The sequence below is a fragment of the Capricornis sumatraensis genome, chromosome 21 (genome assembly GCF_032405125.1).
Source record: "Capricornis sumatraensis isolate serow.1 chromosome 21, serow.2, whole genome shotgun sequence".
NCBI classification, from domain to species: domain Eukaryota; kingdom Metazoa; phylum Chordata; class Mammalia; order Artiodactyla; family Bovidae; genus Capricornis; species Capricornis sumatraensis.
The window spans coordinates 12,915,071-12,930,275 of record NC_091089.1 but is presented as its reverse complement, the minus strand read 5'-3'; the positions used below and the strand labels follow the sequence as shown (position 1 = coordinate 12,930,275).

Below are 15,205 nucleotides of genomic sequence, written 5' to 3'. Positions count from 1 at the left end.
GTGGTATTGAAGACAATTTTAAAATATCAAACTGGAATGAATCATAGACTCAGGCATAAGCTTGCATATTCATAGAAAAGAGTTTTTCAAAGTTGTATATAACTACCCAGATTCTCCTATATGTCTTTCTCTGTAGCGTATCAGGAAGGTAACACACAGAAACACTTTACTCTTACTTTGCAAGATTCACAATGTGAATAAATGAAATAAAGTTAAGACGATCTGGTTCATTGCCCTTTTCACATTAAACAGTCAAAAATTTTGAGAATTTGTATTTGACATTAAAAAAAAAGAAAAAAAAAAGTCTGAAAGAGTATTTCAGGGGCCTGCTAGAGGGAGTCTGCAATTAGCTCACTTCCCTTATTTGCAGTCAGGGACGATATGGGATATTTACTCCAAGAAAATCAGAGAATAGTATAAGTTGCATCTCTTTCTTTTCCCAGGGATCTGAAGTAAACAACTTTTCACCAAGCGACTACCAGTTTGCCCAAACATGCATTAGCATTTTTAAAAATATATATTAGTGAAAAAAGCCCTAATTCTTTGACTGCATAGCGGAACCAAACATGCACGCTAATCTTTTAAAGCGAGGTCCCAGTTCATTAAGATAATCATAATTTTCATCGTGATCAGAGGCTGCGGAGTCTAAGGAGCTCAGGGATCCAGCTAAGGACCCTGTTCCCTCAAAAGCATAGGTCTGGAGGGAGTCGAAAGGTGGGGCACAGGGGTCAGTGTCAGCCTCTTCCAGCTTTTCTAGAATGAACTTCCTGAACACCGCACTGTCCGGACCGACCTGCAGAGACTGCCTGTAGAGGCTGCGCATCTCCGCCCTGGCGTGTCTGCGGGGCTTGCGGCCCCGCATTACCGCGCTGCCTCGCAGCTGTGCAATGTCAAAGGCCTCTGTGTCCGCCTCTCCGCCACCTTCATCATCGTATCTGAATATATTCTCTCTGAATTCTTCACTTTTCTCAGGAAACAGCGTTTGTTTTCTCCGTTGTTTCAGACCGAGGTTCAGAAAAATAAACCCTATGAAACAAAGCGTATCAGAACATTAATGCAAATACAATATTATATATTATAAATATTAAGGCTTCATATTACTTCCATTATAAATATAATGCATGTTTATATTTGTATTACTATATTATAAATAAACAATAATGCCTAATAATGTTATACTATATATTCATGTAAATATTGTTACATTTTTAATAATGCATACTATAATTAAATATGTTATCTATTTACATTATAAAAATTGTTAAATAGTATGTTATTTATAATAAGCTATAAATTCTTGCTTTTGTTACAAGCTTAAGACAAAAGCATCAGTTTTCTGATTATAAAGCAAAGATATATTTGTCATTGAAAATTTACCAAAGGGACTTGCAGAAAGATAAGGCAGTATAGCAGTCTTAACTGGTTGATGATATAGAGTGGAAAAACATCAGAGAAATATAGTGAACTTTATATGATGATCAATTTATGACAAAATTTTATTTTTTTTCTTTATTGAAAATAGAACAAAGATGAGAAATAAGATTTTCCAATCTACGTGCCTCTGTCAATCTCAGGAACCAGTGATCCATGTTAGAGGAAGTTAAGCACACTGAGATGGTTTGATTTTTACCACTGAGACACATTCTGTGGCATAATTTCTTTCTAAGTTAGTATTTATTGACTACAAAGTCTGTACTAGTCATTTTTCTAAAAGTTCTACATATACTCATTGATTTGCTGTGATACCCATATTTTATTATAGTGCTCTAGTGAAGATGGTGAAAATGAAGTGCAGAGATTAAATCACATGCCTAGGAAACAAAAAGCTGGCATTCAAAACCAGAAAGTTGGCTCACAATCTGTGCTTTGCTATACCATACTAATTTCAGAAATTCCAAACTTACCAGGTTTTTGAGTCATAACACTGGTATGTTCACATCAATCAATTGTATCAATATAAAATATTTTTTAAATTGTGTAGAAATAGAACAATTTCAGAATGCTTTTTAAAAAATTTTTGGAGAAAAGTGTATGTGTGTGTTTCATGCGTAGTCAACCTTTACACAATTTCAGATCTTATGTATCTGTTCAGAATTTCATCTACAGGAACTGAAACAAACAGGAAGTAATGTTATTAATATTATCAAAAGAGAAATACATTAGGCAGTGTTTTAGGTAAATCTTACATTTAAATAAATTGAAATAGTGTTCCTGAAATAAGCTCACTGTGCCTGAATCCAGGTGCAGTAATTTAATAAAGCTGAGATATATGGTTGAAATAGAAAGGGAGCTAACAAATAGGTTTTCAATCTATGAATTGAAGCACATATTCATGAAACTTTCACAGGAAACTTCTGACTATTGTTGAACCTGACATTCCACCTTTTCAATATGACTCATGTCCTTGACTATGAGGTTGCCCTTGGTTTACTTGCAGGGTCTCGGGACTAGGTTTGGGTCTGTACCAGTGAGCAATTTTGTATTTGCAACCTGCAAACATCATACTGTTTCTACTGCTTCCTGCTTCTGATATCTAGTTATATAGCTCTAAATTCAGTTTTATGATAAAGGATCATCAAAAATAATTTGAAAAACTGAAGCTAGGTAGAAAAGCAGGGTAACTTTGGTAAAAGAGAAATGCATGATTTTTAAAGATTTGAGAAAGATGAGAAGAGTGAAAGTAAAGCAAATCCTGAAACATTTTGTATGTCAGTTTGAGTAGTGAGTTTGGGATTTCATAACCCATGGCTCATACAGTTGCTGTCAACATTCAATACAGTTGTGTTGGCTTTGATGTGAAGTTATGAGGGAAGCAACAGAAAGGTTTAGACTATATAGACTGGTATGTTAAGAAAAGGAAAAAGTTGTGTTTGATGCATAATGTGTAGTTTTGAAAGCCTAGCTAAAACATTTGGAGCCTCATTTGCCTCATCTATAAAATGACTATAACTTATTCCCTTGTAAAAACAACAGCAACAACAATAGCAAACAGACGAAAACAAGTGGAGCTATTTTACTGAGATTTCTTTCGTGTTTAACACTTTAAGTTAGACTCTCTCTTTTACATGTTCAGAATGAAAACTATGTTTATTTTTAACTACAAAGCTAGCTTAAGCATAATTACCCATCACAAACAAGTGTTTTTGTTTTTGTTTTTTTTTAAAGAGGAAGCTTTCTGTTCCTTCCTCATGATAAATGCTGGAAAGTTGGAAACCCTGAGATATATGTGACCGACAGAACTATGTGTGTCCTGATCAGTTGGAATTTCCTTTTTTTTCCCTTTTTCGTAGTAGAGTTGATTTACAATACTGTGTTAGTTTTAAGTGTACAGCAATCAGTTATGCATGTGTACATATTTAGTCTTTTTTAGACTTTTTCCCACATAGGCCAGTACAGAGTATTGACAAGTTCCCTGGGCTCTACAGTAGATCCTTGTTACTTCTCGTTTACATTTTTTTCATCCTAACATTTACTCCCCAATGCTCCTAGGCTTCAGTGTGCTGCGGCAAAGGGGTGGATGGAGGTGTGTTATGGTTATGGAACCTCAGAACTTCATTTACTAGCTGCATGACCCTTTGTAAGTTAGGTAACTCTTTGACTTGCACTTTCTTCATCCGTACAATACAGGCGATAACAGTTGCTACTTCTTGAGGTTATCTTGAGGAGTAAACTGCAAAATTTCTGCAAATCACTTAAGACAGTCTCCTGGAATATAATAAGTGCACAACAGAAGTTGGCCATTATTATTACTAATGTTTATATTACTACATATGTTGCAGTGTGTGTGTCAAAACCACTCCCAAAAGGCCGTGCACATATGTACTCATATACTCATCAAATTCAAGAGTCATTGATTTTCAACTTGAAGTGCATATTCACTCCATTTCTCATTTACTCCACTTGTCTTAAGAGTTGTAACACATTCATAAGGGCAATTAAACACACACAAACAGGCACACACACACACACACACAAGTCCACATTATATCATTATAATGGGGTTAACTCTTTTCTATATGTATTATATTTCTGTCAATAAATGAATATATGCTCAGTTCACATGACTTACCAAATATTATCATAATGCATACCAGCACAGCAGTTATGACTTCTGCCCTGAATCCCATGGAAAGCATAAAATCCTTATGACTGCAGGTGTGTGTGCTGTCAGCATCACCACAGTCACACACGTGTATGGTAAGGGTGTTTGTACTTGTAAGCGATGGGATTCCATTGTCAGCAATTAGGATGGATATGTAGAAAACAGGCTCTTCTTGAAGGCTAAAACCAGTTCTATTGGTCACAACTACAGCTGTGTTATCTAAAACAAAAATCCACAGGCATAATTTTTTTAATAATGCAAAAGAAATTCATAGCCACTAAGTGTAGAAGAGGCAGGAATGTAGAGATTAAATAAGCTCAAATAAGAAAGAGTACATTTCTCATGAAAAAGAAAATTAAAAGATCAATTCAAGAAGTCATTACTGATTTCGACTTTGCCTAAATCCCAATTACAAAATTAGATGAATTATATAAATCAGTTCTATTTTTTTTTTTGGTAAAGATAGGAAACATACATATGGAACACAGAAAAGAAATTGCTTTTTAATTAGCCATTGAAAGTATATGGGGGTACTAGCATTAAATGTATAAAGACACATCAGTTTCATTTGAATTAAATACTCATGACTCATTTTTCTAATAGAAACTCATTACTTTCACAAATAATATGAACACATGAGATTTTCAAAGTCACCTCTGTGTCACAGTAAGTGATCTCAAATAATGTATTTATTAATAAGGCAATATAATTAATTTTATTTGGAGTTAAAGTTTCTTTTAGAACATTTCATTTCACCTTGACATTATTAACCTATTTTCTACTTATATTTCAGAGAATCATTAAACCTTAATAGTACTGATTAATTCACTTGGCTAGAATGCTCAAATAGTTAACAAAAATAAATCATATATACTTCAACATATTTAATTTTTTTCCTTGACTCCCCAAATATGCTAAATGGTCTTCTCCAGTGCAGTTTATTGTGTATCAGTCTATGATACACAATATGTTTCCCCCCAGACACTTTTTTTTTTGTATTGGCATTCCTTGAAACATATTCTGTAGCAATCAAACAAATTTTAGAAGACACAAACAAATAAGAGGAGATAGATAAATGGAAGTCTTTGAAATAGATAAATGAAAATAAAAGTCTTTTGAAATGTACGCCTACTTATCACTTTTCCCAAATCTCCTTTTAAAAACAAACTCTCCATCATGCTCTTGAAGTTTATAAACCTGTGATTTTATTCACTAGACAGATCAAACAGGTGAGAAAGTTTATACTTTTGGGTATGCATTTTCTTAAATTACTTATAACCACAAATATTAAACCAATATTAAATTGTTCCCTTTATGTTTCAATATATTTATTTTGTCCCACTAATTTATTTTATATTAATATAAACAAATCTATAGCTTATTTCTTATTTTGATGTGGCTTTTTTAAAAATCTTAAATCTATTTGAGTTTCTTTCACTAGGGAATTTGACAAAGCCAAAGGGGAAAGAATGTGTCTGGATTTATTCTTCCATAAAAGATCTCCCCTTGACGGGAGCTTAAACTCAGGTGTAAGGAAGAACAGCTGCAGGTGTTTGATTATAGATGCCGGAATAATGACTCCTACAGTGCTGCATATCTTTGTGATATGAAGCAAAATTAGAATGGAAACATATATGACAACAAAAAATATTTTACTGAAGGAAAAAAGAACACTGCAACTTTGTACAAAGTTGACCTACTTCTGTATGGAAGGAAAAGGAACTCCGTCTCTCCATATGAAAACCTTTAGAACATTTTGTTCCTAGGCTGATACAACCATTTAGTTTTGAAGGGAAAAGAACAGCCTTTTCAAATATTTATAGCTTCTAATTAATGATTCCAAATATCTTTGAATCAATCAAGTGACTATGAAAAGTGAAAGTGTTAGTTGCTCAGTTCAGTTCAGTTCAGTCACTCAGTCGTGTCCGACTCTTTGCGACCCTATGAATCGAAGCGCACCAGGCCTCCGTGTCCATCACCAACTCCCGGAGTTCACTCAGACTCACGTCCATCGAGTCACTGATGCCATCCAGCCATCTCATCCTCTGTCATCCCCTTCTCCTCCTGCCCCCAATCCCTCCCAGCATCAGAGTCTTTTCCAATGAGTCAACACTTCTCATGAGGTGGCCAAAGTACTGGAGTTTAAGCAGCATTATTCCTTCCAAAGAAATCCCAGGGCTGATCTCCTTCAGAATGGACTGGTTGGATTTCCTTGCAGTCCAAGGGACTCTCAAGAGTCTTCTCCAACACCACAGTTCAAAAGCATCAATTCTTTGGCACTCGGCCTTCTTCACAGTCCAACTCTCACATCCATACATGACTACTGGAAAAACCATAGCCTTGACTAGACGGACCTTAGTCGGGAATGTAATGTCTCTGCTTTTGAATATGCTATCTAGGTTGGTCATGACTTTTCTTCCAAGGAGTAAGCGTCTTTTAATTTCATGGCTGCAGTTACCATCTGCAGTGATTTTGGAGCCCCCAAAAATAAAGTCTGACACTGTTTCCACTGTTTCCCCATCTATTTGCCATGAAGTGATGGGACCAGATGCCATGATCTTCATTTCCTGAATGTTGAGCTTTAAGCCAGCTTTTTCACTCTCCTCTTTCACTTTCATCAAGAGGCTTTTGAGTTCCTCTTCACTTTCTGCCATAAGGGTGGTGTCATCTGCATATCTGAGGTTATTGATATTTCTCCTGACAATCTTGATTCCAGCTTGTTTTTCTTCCAGTCCAGAGTTTCTCATGATGTACTCTGCGTATAAGTTAAATAAGCAGGGTGACAATATGCAGCCTTGATGTACTCCTTTTCCTATTTGGAACCAGTCTGTTGTTCCATGTCCAGTTCCAACTGTTACTTCCTGACCTGCATACAGATTTCTCAAGAGACAGGTCAGGTGGTCTGATATTCCCATCTCTCAGGACCTTCCACAGTTTATTGTGATGCACACAGTCAAAGGCTTTGGCATAGTCAATAAAGCAGGAATAGATGTTTTTCTGGAACTCTCTTGCTTTTTCCATGATCCAGCAGATGTTGGCAATTTGATCTCTGGTTCCTCTGCCTTTTCTAAATCCAGCTTGAACATCAGGAAGTTCATGGTTCACATGTTGCTGAAGCCTGGCTTGAAGAATTTTGGGCATTACATTACTAGCATGTGAGATGAGTGCAATTGTGTGGTAGTTTGAGCATTTTTTGGCATTGCCTTTCTTTGGGATTGGAATGAAAACTGACCTCTTCCAGTCCTGTGGCCACTGCTGAGTTTTCCAAATTTTCTGGCATATTGAGTGCAGCACTTTCACAGCATCATCTCTTTCAGGGTTTGAAACAGCTTAACTGGAATTCCATCACCTCCACTAGCTTTGTTTGTAGTGATGCTTTCTAAGACCCACTTGACTTCACATTCCAGGATGTCTGGTTCTAGATGAGTGATCACACCATTATGATTATCCAGGTCATGAAGATCTTTTTTGTACAGTTCTTCTGTGTATTCTTGCCACCTCTTCTTAATATCTTCTGCTTCTGTTAGGTCCATACCATTCCTGTCCTTTATTGAGCCCATCTTTGCATGAAATGTTCCCTTTGTATCTCTAATTTTCTTGACGAGATCTTTAGTCTTTCCCATTCTGTTGTTTTCCTCTATTTCTTTGCATTGATCGTTAGTTGCTCAGGAGTGTCCAGTTCTTTGGGACCCCAAGGACTATAGTCTTACAGGCTCCTCTGTCCATGAAATTCTCCAGACAAGAATACTGGAGTGAGTTGCCATTCACTTTTTTAGAGGATCTTCCCAACCCAGGACTGAACTTGAGTCACCCTCATTGCAGGCAGATTCTTTACCGTCTGAGCTACCAAGGAAGCATATATAATTTTCTTTTCCAGATATGAAGACATGAGAGGAACTGCAATTATATTTTCAAGGTCATTCAGACTTTGCAAGGGCTTATAACCAATAATTACTTGAAGAAGTGCTTCCAATTTAAAGAAATCCAATGGGAAATGAGGCTGTTATTCCCAGAACACTACTTTGGGTTTTGTTTCCCATTTCCGTTGCCACTCCTCGAATAATTTCTCAACACTATCATATTGCAGGAACAGTATAAAAAGTAATGCTATGAATTTTCTTAAAATTAAACAAGATCTCGAAGAATGAACAGAAAGCTATTATAAATGAATGGCATTACCTTGATTATCTATGATTGCAAAACTCAAGTTATTTTCTTCCACAGATAGATTGAAATAAAAATGGTGATGTTCTATGGATTCATCTCTATCCACTGCACTGATGGTCTGAATCACCTAGGAAAAAAAAATAGGGATAAGTTTTGATCATTCTCTTTATAATATTCTGATTATTATTTTAAATTATTATTAGCATCTATTAAAATTGCTTTACCAAAATCATTATGGATATTCCAGAGGATATCTCAAAATTGGTGGAAAATATGAAAATATTTTCTGAGGTTAAAAACATGTTTACTTGCTCCTTTCAGAAGAATGTTTTGCTATTACATAGAAAGTAAATTTTTATTAATGGATGAGATGATTTCCATAAGCTAAGTTTGTCAGAAAACATCCTCCGATCCTTCCTGCCTGGATTTCTCTTTTCTGTCCTTTTCTCCTTCTCTCTCTTATCTGAATACTAACCATTACGATTTGCTGAAGTTAAATAGTTCCTGCATATATTGGAGACATAACTGTAATAAACATTATTGTCTTACTTGAGTATTTGTTAAACTAATGAGTTTATAAATTGATTTTAGGAATAGTGTATTTAAAGCTTAGGGGTGATGTACATGATTTCCTTTCACCCAGAAGATTAGAGCAAAAGTATTCCATGTCAAGTAAATTCCTCTGTCTATCTCAGATTACAAAAAAGTGAAATAATGCAACTAGGAACAAATCAGTTCACAATTAGTCCTTTGGTTTCAAGACGTGAAAGTGTCAGTCAAGTAGTTAATTATTGTCAAAAAAGAGATGTGCTGTCAAGATCAAATAGTGAGACTGTGATTAATTCTGGAAATTAAAGTAAATTGACTATAGAAGTTATTGTTTTGAATTTTCTAGAATTAAATTGCTTTTAACAATGTGTCAAGCAAAAATACCCTTAGTTGCAAGATGACAGATATGATTTACAATCTTATATTTCAAAGCATATCTCTACACATGCATGAAGAACCTTGTGAAACTAATGCAGTTTGTACATTATTTCTCTACATTGATTTATCTTTTGCCTTACAACACATTCCTAATTAAATCACAATCATGGAGTATTAATTAAATAATCTAGTAAAATAAAACATTTTTATTCAATCCATGCTTGCATAATAAATATGCATTGTATCAGGATAATGCTTTCGAGTTATTACAAGATTTTGTATAGCCAGGATGAAGGTTATGGGCTTGGAAGTCTAATATTCTAAATTCTGTCTTTCCCACTTAATGTTCTAAGTTTAAAATTTGGAGAAATATTTATTTATTTATTGGCCACACTGCACAGCAAGTGGGGTCTTGGTTCCTGGGATGGTGGCGCTAACAGTAAAGAATCCACCTGTCATTGCAGAAGATGTAAGAAACACGGGCTTGATCCCTGAGTTGGGATGATCCCCTGGAGGAGAGCATGGCAACCCACTCCAGTATTCTTGCCTGGAGAATCCCATGGACAGAGGAGCCTGGCAGGCTATAGTCCATAGGATCATAAAGAGTAGGACATGACTGAAGCGACTTAGCATGCATGCACGCCATGGATCAAATATGTGCCCTCTGAAATGGAAGCCCAAATTCTTAACTACTGGAGCGCCAACTGGTTCACTTTGCTGTATATCTGAAACTAACACAACACTATAAATCAACTATACTCAATAATTTTTTTAATATGGAGATATAAACTTTTAGTTTTATTTTTATTTATTTTTAGGATACAAATTTAGTATTCAAAAAGGTTGTGAACATCTGTTCTAAAGGTCAAAGTGCTAATCAAATAATAGAGCTACAAGAAAATTGAGTCTGTAGTCTGTTTTATTTCTTTCTTTAGAATGTTTTTAAGGAAAAAAATATTGAGAAGCTCATGATAGCTTAACATTTTGATAGTAGACAACGGCAGAACAACTGTTTCAAAAAAAAGTTTTCACAAAATTTTAGTAGATGTATTTAAATTTCATTAAATGTTATGTTTTGCCATTAACTTGTATAGATGTAAATTTATTCTGTTAAAAATGAAATAGTCTTAGATTTTATCTCAATATAGATAAATTACTTTTGTAATTTTTAATAAAATTCTTTTAAAAGTTCACAGAATATCATCACATATAAATTTAAACTATGAATGTATATAATGAATATCCCAAAGGTATCCATTTAACAAATGTTTCATTGGCATTTGGAGCATGCCAAGTCATCTCAGGTCTGGGTGTCCCATGGTGGCTGGGGCCAAGAGTGTCTCTATCACCACTGTTTACATTCCAGTAGAATAGATGTAGAAATTTTCTCTAATTATTTGGACTTACAGGCATTAACTCTAAGAGAAAGAACTGGCATAAAGATCTAGAAGTCATTTGCATACGAACTGTAACTGAGACATTTTGTGGATAACAGAAAGAGTGAGTCTGAAAAAAATAAAAGGTAAGGGACAGGAGAAAGAAAGGAAGATGAAGAGAACACCAGGGATTACGCTGTGGGATCACAGAAATTTAGGCAAGAAAAAATTTTTACATGGAGACAATGTAACTGTCTTTACATTAGACTGTGTATTGGTATGAAGGAATCTAAAAATTACTGCTATTCTCCTTTACTTCTGGAAAAGATATTTGGTATCAGTCAAGATAATCAGAATCATTAATTTGAAAAATGATAACTATTTACACCAAACAGAAAAGGCAAATTGCCCTAATGTCACTCATTTATTATATTCATATTTTGCAACCCCCTGAAAAGTTTTACTCTTCCTCTCCACCCCATCCTGGCCATTTGCACATAAGGAACAAAAATAAAACTTCTGCTTAGCCACATAGGTCATTAAGGGAGTGTCTGATTTCCTTTAGAATAGAGTGCACTGTTCTGGCATTTGGGTTTCCTACAGTGATTGTACTATTTACCCAAAGCAGATAGATACAGAGGACCTTTTAACACAACATTTTGCCCAGCTGTCTGAGCCTGTGGGAAATGAAGCAAGAGTGATTTTCATAGTATGAGAAAATACATAAAATATTTCCCTATATTCTTATTACATGTGAAAATCATCATATTCTGTCAAACGTTAAAATTAATTTTACCTCTTTCTCTCCTACATTTTAAAAACTTTGTGGCAAAAGCACTTAAAACAAGATCCACCCTCTTAACACATTTTTAACCATAGTGACAATGTCACAGGCTTATTCACCCAGCTTAATGGAAACATTACAGCTGTTGAAGAGCAACCTCCTCTTCTCTCTCTTTTTTTTAATGCTCTCAGAAAAATCAAAATTCTATCTTATTTGTCAGCACTTTACTCACTTTACTAGATAATCTTATGTTCTCAAATATATTTTCTTCTTTTTGGTAACTCTGTTTTGTATGAATTATATGTGTTATTATATGGACCTAAGCTTCAGAACACTATGAATTAATAGTATGGGAAGCAGAGATTTTATTCTCATTATTATTTTAAAAAATACTACCAAATGTATTTCAGTATTAAGGGAGATTTTGACTATTAGACTGAGTACCAGTTATATCATTTCATTCTTACTTTCAAATATTTTCTGCCACTCTGTAATTGTCTTTTTTATTCTTTTAACAGGGATTTTCACTGGCTTAATTTTGATTACATCAAATTAATACATGTTTTCTCTTATGGATTGGTATTTTGGTGTTATATTTAAGAACTCTTTGCCTAGTCATAACATAATGTTTTCTCCTCTGCTTGTCTCTAGTTTTAGGTTTATGTTTAAATCTATGATACATTATAAAATAATCTTTGTATAAAGTATGAGGTTTAGATGGAGTTTTCCATTTCCTCCCTGTTTCCTTCTTATCCATTTGTTACAGCAAAATTTGTTGAAAAGACTGGAGAATTTTAATATATTTATGTATCATCTTCCCAACACTGTTTACATCATTCAGATTTTCAAATTATTAGAACACACAAATACCATATTACAAAATAGAGATTTAATTTTTATAATTTACCAAATTTTTCTTTCTTTTTCTTGATATGCATACTCAAAGGTATCATTTCATTGTCTTTCAAACAATAATTTCAAAATAAAATAATCTGATAAAAAATATTAACTTACTTTAAGAAAGGAAAATGAAATTTATTGAGTTATTGCTTCTGAGATATTTTATAAAAACAATATAATATATTTCAAACCAACCAGAATATATTAAGAATCTAACTAAAAAAACCTCCAATAAAAACAAAACCAGTACCAGTAACACATTTATATTTGTTTTTGTAACATTCAATTTTTGTTTTATAGTTTTGTTAGTACTTGATTCTATTTTTTTTTTTTTTTTTGGATGCTTTCAAATTGTGTTGTTAGAGAAGACTCTTGAGAGTTCTTTGGACAGTCAGGAGATCAAACTAGTCAATCCTAAAGGAAATCAATCCTGAATATTAACTGGAAGAAGTGATGCTGAAACTGAAGCTCCAATATTTTGGCCACCTGATATGAAGAGCTGATTCACTGGAAAAGAACCGGATGCTAGGAAAGATTGAGGGCAAGAGGAGAAGGGGAAAGCAGGATGAAATGGTTGGATGGCATCACTGACACAGTGGACAGGAGTTTGAGCAAACTCAGGGAGATAGTGTAAGACAAGGAAGCCTGGTGTGCTGCAGTTCATGGAGTGCAGAGAGGCTGACACGACTTAGAGACTAAACAACTGCAATACTTATTCAGTATTTTAAAAAGTAGTTTTTTTAAAATGTTTTATAAGATTTAGTAGGATAACTAAAAAATGTAAAGTTATTGTGTATTGGAACTGAGATACTCAAAGGAGAATCTAATTTAAACTCTACATTTTACAAATGTAAAAAGGTAAGCCCCATATAACAAAATGTGTGAAAAAATTGTGAAGTAATGATAAAGTATTTCAAAATGAGTATGCTTTCTTAAGTCTTTATATATTTAATAATTCATTTCAAATTGAATTTCATCTGTTGATGTCTGATGTATTTTATTTATCATTTTATCTTTTATTTGCATGATGGATGGAATAATAAAAGTTAATTAAAATTATTTACAGAATCACAAAAAATAATTTGTTTATTGTCAAAGTACAAATGATTTACTATTAAATTCTAAGGGTTAGGACATCTTTCAAATGTGAGGAATTTGGAAATAGAAAATTTGAAGTTTACATATTTTTTGAAAGAAAGAAATTTAAATTATACGTAACTTACAACATTAAAGCCTATAATTAATATAGCTAAATAAAGGTTATTTTTATTAATATCGTTTCAAAGATGCAGGAATACATAGAAAATGCTATTCTGTATAATACAAAGTACTGTTTAGATATTGACGATTTATGATGGATTCTTACCTGACCAGTGACTGCATTTTCACAAACGTAAGTCTCATAGTATTCGGAAAACTCAGGAGCATGATCATTGATATTGAGAACTTGTACATAGACAGGGACTGAAGAAATCTGTGCGATATTGTCTGCAAATTGAGTAAACAGAATGAAAATAAAGAATAATGCTGTTGTTAGGGGTAACATAGTCATGAAAATTGCATTAGAGGCTATGTGGTATATTTTTATTTCACATGAATAAAAGCCAAGGACAGGATCTTTATATATTTCATATACAACAATATAGCCTACAAAAAATGTTCTCAGAATATTCAGCTCAATCAGTGTTTACCGCATGCCTTGTACCTGCCATCGACTGTAGGAAGCTGATGAGGAAAAGCAGTAAAAGTAAAGAAGATAGTCAGGTATATGAACATTTTTTTTTTTTTTAATCCAGGAACTGTCAAACATATTTGTATTATCCCTGGCCTCTACTAACTGAATGCCAGTAGCATTGTCCACTCTAGTTGTGAATATCTAAATTGTCTTCAGACATGGTCTGAAGGTACTAGGAGAAATAACTGTCCACAGTTGTGACCTGTTGAAAAAAAGTGCTAGTCACACAGTTGTGTCTGACTTTTTGTTACCCCATGGACTGTAGCCTGCCTGGGTCCTCTGTCCATGGGATTCTCCAGGCAAGAATACTGAAGTGGCTTGCCATTCCCTTCTCCAGGGGATCTTCCTGACCTAGGGATGGAACCCGGGTCTCCTGCATTGCAGGCAGATTTTTTACCAACTGAGCCATCAGGCAATGGTATTGCATATTTGTATATCATTATTTCAAATCTTTCTTTGTTCATTTAAAAAGCCACTGGAAGGTACATACATTGAAGAGTGGGAAGGCGTTTCTTTTGTCTCAGTGTCTTTATAATCTTGCAGGCTCTTTTTTTAATCAAAAAGCATTGTATTTGAAGTTGTAATGTGTAAAGGCAAAGAACAATTTAAAAAAAAGAGAGAATTAGTTCTGTTGAAAATTAGGGAAAAGTCTTTTCTTCCTTCCCCTTCTTAGAGTGTTTACTTTAGAAAAGCTTGTAAATTATCTTTCTATCTCTTTGAAATGTATGTTAACCTTTTAAAACTGAGACAAATCTCTTGCCAACTTTACAACCCAAGCTTGTCTTTTTTCGGTGCTGGGAGCCAATTCTTTGGAATGTAATTAATCATCAAGGAAGATACTAATAGCATATTTTCTCCCATTTTCTGTGGGAGGGTAGGCACCTAACTTCAGCAAAAACCTTGACCAAGATACAAAACTATTTCTTGTCATAAACGTATAAAAAGTTTAGCTTTCATATGGATAAAGCCAGTTAGCAAACACAAAGGGTCATTCCAACTACTTAGTGGACTTAGGATAAACTGTGTGACACGTGGTGGTGCTAAGTACTCCCACTTTAATACCAGTAATTGTTCATCTGGGCTTCTTGGTGGCTCAGTGGTAAAGAATCTGCCTTCAAGGCAGGACACCAGAGCTGGATCCCTGGGTCTGGAAGGTCACCTGGAGAAGGGAATGGCTACCCACGCCATTATCTTGAGACATGCCTGCAGCGGAT

The 15,205-nt window shown here is 34.4% G+C and overlaps 1 protein-coding gene across 1 annotated transcript in view; it reads right to left on the bottom strand.

Annotated features, from left to right (window-relative positions):
- Nucleotides 1–535: 535 nt before the first annotated feature.
- CDH19 (cadherin 19) overlaps nucleotides 536–15,205 on the bottom strand; it is a 47,291-nt gene continuing 32,621 nt past the window's right edge. The window contains exons 8-11 of the mRNA XM_068993882.1: nucleotides 13,623–13,744; nucleotides 8,282–8,396; nucleotides 4,070–4,321; nucleotides 536–1,026 (exon numbers count right to left, since the gene is read on the bottom strand). Coding sequence (XP_068849983.1) covers nucleotides 536–1,026; nucleotides 4,070–4,321; nucleotides 8,282–8,396; nucleotides 13,623–13,744 — 980 coding nt within the window. The remainder of the gene's footprint in view (nucleotides 1,027–4,069; nucleotides 4,322–8,281; nucleotides 8,397–13,622; nucleotides 13,745–15,205) is intronic.